General features: G+C 46.3%; 1 protein-coding gene across 2 annotated transcripts in view; it reads left to right on the top strand.

The window, feature by feature from the left end:
• Positions 1–2,880: 2,880 nt before the first annotated feature.
• Positions 2,881–6,648, top strand: part of Arl9 (ADP-ribosylation factor-like 9) — a gene marked incomplete at its 5' end in the record, with an annotated part of 14,591 nt that continues 10,823 nt past the window's right edge. For both annotated transcript variants that reach the window (XM_013518501.1, XM_013518502.1), the window contains 1 exon segment: positions 2,881–3,043. In XM_013518501.1, the coding sequence (XP_013373955.1) occupies positions 2,881–3,043 (163 nt within the window).

Raw genomic sequence — 6,648 nt, 5'->3', positions numbered from 1 at the left:
GTCCTAACGCGCCGTGAACGCGGCTCTGCGGGACGTGCGGGCTCCTGGACGTAAGCGGCTGCGTGCGGGCGCTCCGGCCCCTTTCGTGGGCTGCTGCTGTGCTACAGAGAGGCCTCAGCACCGAGACGCTGCTGGGCTCAGCTTGGGGGGCTCGGCGCTCCTGGAGCTCCTGGGCTGGTCACTGGCCCAGAGCGGCTTCCTGGTTTACACAATTTGGATTATTAACGGCAATTGGATCCAGGGCAGTGTACAGATTACATGGGCCCGCCTACGGCTCAAGGAATAACCTTTGACAAAGGTGTACAGAATGATGTTTCTGTGAGGTGCTAGAGACTGAACCCAGGGTCTCACACAGGGCTGTAGCCCTGAGCTCCATCTCCAGCCCTTTTTATACTAAGACGGGCTCGCTAAGTTGCCCAGGCTGGCCTAGAACTTCTGCTCCTTCTGCCTCGGCCTCCTGAGCAGCTGTGATCACAGTCGTGTGCCACGGCGCATCTGAACTCGTGGTACACAATGAGCTCAGCTTTCTCTAGATGATAAAACTCAGAAGTCCTCTATTTTCTCTCCTTGTCTTTTCTCCGCCTCTTTTCTTTATTTTTGGTACTGGAGATGAGCCCAGGGCCCTGCACCTGTCCTGTACCACAGGGCCACGTCCCCAGCCCAAAGTCTTGTTATCTTAGACTGAGACTAGAAACAAAATGGAAAACACCAGCGCAGGACTTCTAGTGAGGATGGCCTGAGGGGCCGCAGTGTGGTTAGAAAAGCGTCAGAGAATTGTTTAATAACAGTTCATAGCGTTGCAAAATTTCCAAGAAACTGCAGAGACCAGGAGGGATTTTTCAGGAGGGCTTGGATGTTGCACCATCCCAGCCGCTAGAAATGCTCAAAACTAGGCTGGGCCCCGAAACAAGGAAAGGTCCCCTTTTATACAATTCGTGGTGCGAAGCAAGTAAGATGCAGAAGTGAATCAAAGGCAGTTAGCCATCCAGGCAGTGAACCCTCTCAGCCTCCACAGAAAACACATCCTGGGTAAATCAGGGCGTTAGGGTGCTGGGAAGCTTGTCTATAACCCTATTCGTTAGTTTTATCCGTGTTGGTACCCAGTGTCACCCCTCTAAGGGGGGAGATTCCCATGAGAGAACTGCCTGAAGTGTCTCCCTCATCAGTGAGAAGGCGCAAGCCTGTGTTCCCCAGGGAGGGGTTCCCCGAGGAGCTGCTCTCCTGAACTGGATTTTACAGAGCTCCAAGTTCTGCTTTAATAAAGGACCTCGCATGCTGATTTTAGTTGTCACTAAAAACCCTGCCAATAAAAAGGAAAAAAACAAACAAAAAAAACCCTGCCAATAAAACATACAATTGCTCGTAAAAAGTCCCAGATTCAGAGATGTCACAATGGGGCGGGGCACGCATCACGAAGTATATTGGGGTACTGTGAGTGGGGTCTCCAGTGGAGATGGGGCATAACCACACTGTGTGTTGCATCCGTTGGTGACACTGTTGCTTCAAAGTGTGTGGTTTAAAACCTCTGGTGAACTCTCCTGCGTGTGTCAAGTCCTCTTCCCATAGTACTCCCAGAGTGGCACATGACACACAGACGCAGCTGGAGGGAGTGGGGGCAGGGAGGAACGAAGCAGGAAAGACCGTGAAAATGTGTTTGTTTTTGGAGCCATCACGAACTCATCCCAAGAGCAAATGCGTACCTCCTCAAATTCGGTTACTCACTACCTAGCCTTCATAGATCATGCTTTCTACACACGTTTCTGTTAAGCCAGCTCTGACAACAACTCCCTTTCACATAGATAGATCTTTAAGAAAAATACTACAGAAGGCATTCTAATGCGGTTTAAAGTCACTTTTTTCCAAAAGTCTAAGCCTCGTGTCAACATGTATTCAAGCAGAAAAGCGTAAGATTGTTTCTTAACCGGTGTGTGTGCGTGAGTGTGCATGTTACTGGGGACTGAAGGCAGACCTTCACCCTGAGCTACATCCCTAGGCTGTATTGTTTTGTTTTCCCCTGAGGGTCTCAGGTCCCTGAATTGCCCCTGCGGAGCTTGACCTTGTGATCCTCCTGCCAGGGCCTCCCAAATGCTGGGATGACAGCTATACACCATGTTTGACTTTGCACCAGTGCTATTAAAAACAATTAGTTTCTTTGTGCACAGTAAATTTGGGGGTTTCTGGGGATCAAACCCAGGGCATTCTACCCTAGCCCTTTTTTATTTTTGTTTTGAGATAGTGTCTTGCTGTATTTCTCAGACCAGCCTTGAACTTGTGGTGCGCCTGCCTCAGCCTCCCTACTAGCTGGGATTACAGGCACGTACCTCTGAGCCCAGCCATGAGAAACCTCTTTATTAAGCTGTTTGGGAAACAGAATTGAAGTCCCCTGAGCAGTCTGGCTGTACTGTTGCTCACTTGTTAATAAAGTTTGCACCATAGACAGCATACCTCAGACTGCCTGTGTCTGCACACCAGCCTGCCCTTCTCCTACCTTGGTCATTCGCAATGATGATCTCTCAGGCCGGTGTATCGGTAGAATTCATCTTCTTAAGTTTACCCTGACCAGGAGTGAGGGGATGCAGAAACGTTACCAACACATAACTAGTAAAGGCTAACTAGAAAATATTCACTGTTGGGATATAGCTCAGTGGCACAAGTGCTGGCCTGGCAAGAGTAAGGTCCTGAGTTTGATTCCTTGTACAAAAAAAACATTCACTGATTGGTACTATTTTGATTTAGACTTACACCGATGTTTGTGAAGTTTTGCTCTGGTTTGCGATTTTAGGACCATTCATAGGCCCTGCCACAGGCAGACATGCTGTCAGTAGCTAGGAAAGCAAGGTTCTGATAGCACAGGCTTATTGGTGATGTTTCATTTTGCAGGAGGAGAGTAAGCAGATCCTAGTTCTAGGCCTGGATGGAGCAGGGAAAACCAGCGTCCTCCACACCTTAGCTTCAAACAGAGTCCTGCGCAGCGTGGCACCCACGCAAGGCTTCAATGCGGTGAGCATCGACGCGGGAGGCAGCCTCATGGAGTTCCTGGAGAGTAAGCGCACCCCCACTAGCGCGAGCCGGCGTGTTCCCAGCAGCAGAAGCCCAGTGCGGAGTGACCGACACTGGGGCCTTGGCCAAAGTAGCTCTGGATCAGACTTTTCCAGGCTTTTGTTATTTATTTATTTATTTATTTATTTATTTTTGGAGACAGGGTCTCATTATGCAATTCAGGATGGCCTTGAATTCACAGTGATCCTCCTGCCTCAGCCTCAGATCCATGCCACCATATCTGTCTTTCCTGGGCTTTTATAATGCACATGAGGTTTAATACAAAGGTACAGTGAGGAATGGGAATCACTTTCTGCTTTTTAAATTTTCTCCCAGTGCTGTTCAGACAAACGGGAGTTTAGGGGAAGGCTTTTGCGCACCCTTGTCGTCTCCTAAGATCACCCTTTCTGTTCCTACACTGCTGCAGACCATATGCAGTCTAAACGCAGTGTGCTTCCTTCTCTGCAGTGCAAGTAGAGATAAACTTCCTATGCTGTCTGGATGGCAGTCCCGAGGCACCACTGTGTAGGAGTTCTGGAGTCAGAACCTTGTAGCCTCTGGTCTTCTGTTTCCACTTTCTCGTGACTTCATCCGTCCTGTGGCAGTAAACGTTATCTACATGCTAACGACTCCTGGCTTTACCCATCCAGCCCGAATGTGTCCAGGTGTCTCCTGCCCTCTCTGATTGAATGTCTGATTGTCCTGTTAAGCTTATTGGGTCAGAACAGAAATGTATGATTTGTCTCAGGTCTCTTCCTATAATCCACTGGGAAATGGCTCCACACCCGTCAGGTCTTGCAGGGCCAAAACCAGCTGAGTCACTGTGATTTCTCCTACTGTCTTTGCCTTCAGCCCACAAGTCAGATACTTCAAATTTTTCCGTCTCCAAGGCATATCTCAAATTTATCAGCTACAGCTCTTCCCACTGCCCGCAGTGAGATGGAATGTGCCTCACCTCAGATCCTGGCAGCCAGTGTTTCATTTCTGTTTTCATCCAGTGACAGCAATATTTTAATGTACATTTAAGCAGTTCACTTGCTGACTGTTAAAACCTTTAATGATAGCATTTCCATTTCTAAATAACCCATAGTTCAAAGACAAAATCATAATGGAAATTTTAAAATACTCAGAAGTGAATGAATGTTAAAAATCACACTGAAATCTACTGATCAAAACTGGCATGCCATGGAAGTAATTACCTTAGTTTCTTTCTTGTTCTTGAAATTCAGTCTCTGACACCTACAGCTCTAAGGAGGGAAGGTTTATTTTGGCTCACGGTTTGTAGAGGTTTCAGTCCATAATCAGCTGGCTCAAGGCACAGTGGCATGACAAGGTGGCATGGCAGGGGAGAAACAGCTCATGGCAGGCAGTGGGAAGCAGAGAGAGCGCATGGGAGGAGGAAGGAGGAGGACCCTTCCCGGCCACACCCCCAGGGACACCTCCTCCACCAGGCTTCACCTCCCAGCTTCACATTTAGCTATAAACTCATCAATGGACTCTAATGAGTGTCTGTCCCCAAGATCCAGCCACCTCCCAAAAGCCCAACTTACGAGTACATGAGGCTCTGGAGGGACATCTAGATATAAACCATAGCAGTAATGGATTTAAGGAAATTTATAATCATAAATGCTTATACAGTACATGAAAGGAAAAGAACTATGAATTTGTAGATTATATATACACTCACAATTAAAAAAATAACAATAAGATCAAAGAGCATAGGAGGAACAAGATAATAAAGAAACCAATGAAGTTGGTTATAAAGAAAATGGTGCCGGGCAGGTACCTGTAATCCCAGAGCTTGGGAGGCTGAAGCAGGAGGATTTTAACATGTTCAAGGCCACCCTGGGCTACATAGTGTGTGCAAGAGCAGTCTGAACTACATAGCAAGATCCCATCTCAAAAAAAAAAAAAGGGTGCACTTTGAGACTATAATGTTAAGTGAAATAAATCAGATGCATGAGCTTAAATATTGCATAGTTTCTCTTACATAAGGAACCCAAAATGTAAATGAAGGACAAGATAAAAGATAATAGGAAAAGGGGCCAAGATTTAGCTCAGTGGTACAGTACCTGCCTGGCCAGCATGAGGTCCTGAGTCTGAGTCCCTTAAAAAACAAAACAAAACAAGAAGATAACAGTAAAAAGAAAGACCTTTTGTGAAAGGGAAGGGCATGAAGAGACAGGGTGGGGCAGGGGAAGAGGGTGAAGAAGAGTGCTCTGTCCATGCTCCCACTCCCCATGAGGACTGCAATCACTGTGTACAGCAGATGTGGACTAATACAATAGCAAAGATGAGAACAGTCCAAAAAAAGAAAGAAAAGTCAGAAGTTAGTTCCCTGAAAAGATAAACAAAACGGATAAACTTGTGAAATTCACTGAGGAAAAATAAAGCAAAAATAATGTAGTGAATGAAAAAAGAGCATGTCATTGATTAAGATGACAAGAAAATACATTGTGACAATATATAGTGTGATTCAAGAAGGAATAAAATATTGAATAATTCAAAGATTTTAAAGAAATTAAGGAGGCACCAAGATGGCGGCATGGTAAGCAGCAGAGAAAGAGCCTTTCTGAGAGTTGCCGAGGCACTGGAATAAGGCAATGTGAGGAAGACAAGGAGGAGGGAAGTGGGTCTCCTGGAAGCAGGAAGGATCTGAAGCAAGCACATGGAGTAAAGAGAGGAACTTCAACAAAGAACAAAGAGGAGTAGCCAGCAGCACCTTCTCCCTGAGACAGGACTCTCTGCTTGAGAGGAGTGATTCAAACCTGTGGACACACGGTGACTGCTGGTGACCCCAGAGGGCTCCACAGAGAGACAAGAGTGGAGGGGAGCAGTGGACATGAAGTACTGCATTATCTGGGGGTGAGCAGTCCTCCCGCAGGAGAGAGTGATGGGCCAGGAGCCATCTTGGAGAGGGGCTGGCGGAGCTCAGAGCTCTGAGCAGCTGCAAGCTCCATCTTGCAACTCCCAGCTGGGCTCAGTCCCTTGGGAGGTGCAGAGACAGCTGCAGGCAGAATGAACTGATCTTAGCCAGAAGGTGCAGGCTCACGAGATTATCCACTACCCTGTCAGAAAGCTACTGCTGGCTTGCTGGGGTAGATTGGCGTAAGTCAGGACTCTGTCTCCACATGTTCTCTACCAGTGACAGCAGAGACAACCGTGGAACTGGACGTTTTTTTTCTTTCTCATTTTTGTTGTTGTTGTTGTGGTTTTGCTTTTGGGTTTTGGTTTTTGTTTGTTTTTCTCTCTTTCATTGTTTGATCTTGTTATTATATGAGTGTGAATGTGGTTTCTAGCCTCATTGTGATTCTTCTGTTTTATTCTTTTTTCTCATCCTTCTGTCTTTCCCTCCAGTCTTCTGTATCAGTTTCCCAAAGTTAGCATGATCCCCCTTTGTTCTCCAACCTTACTTCTAATCTCTTCCTCTTCTTTTTTTTCCTTTTCCTCTATTTTTTCCCTAACCCCTTTTAAATTTTAACCCCTGAGGGTCAAATTCACATAATAAGGACTTTATATACTGCATATAATTTTTGGTCTGTTTTAGATTTTGTTATATACCCTCAAATCTAGTTCATATGGTTAAAGGTCGAAAATTAATGGTTTGTC

Source organism: Chinchilla lanigera, unplaced genomic scaffold, assembly GCF_000276665.1.
Source record: "Chinchilla lanigera isolate Chin_1 unplaced genomic scaffold, ChiLan1.0 scaffold00046, whole genome shotgun sequence".
Taxonomy (NCBI): domain Eukaryota; kingdom Metazoa; phylum Chordata; class Mammalia; order Rodentia; family Chinchillidae; genus Chinchilla; species Chinchilla lanigera.
This window is presented reverse-complemented; position numbering and strand designations above follow the sequence as displayed.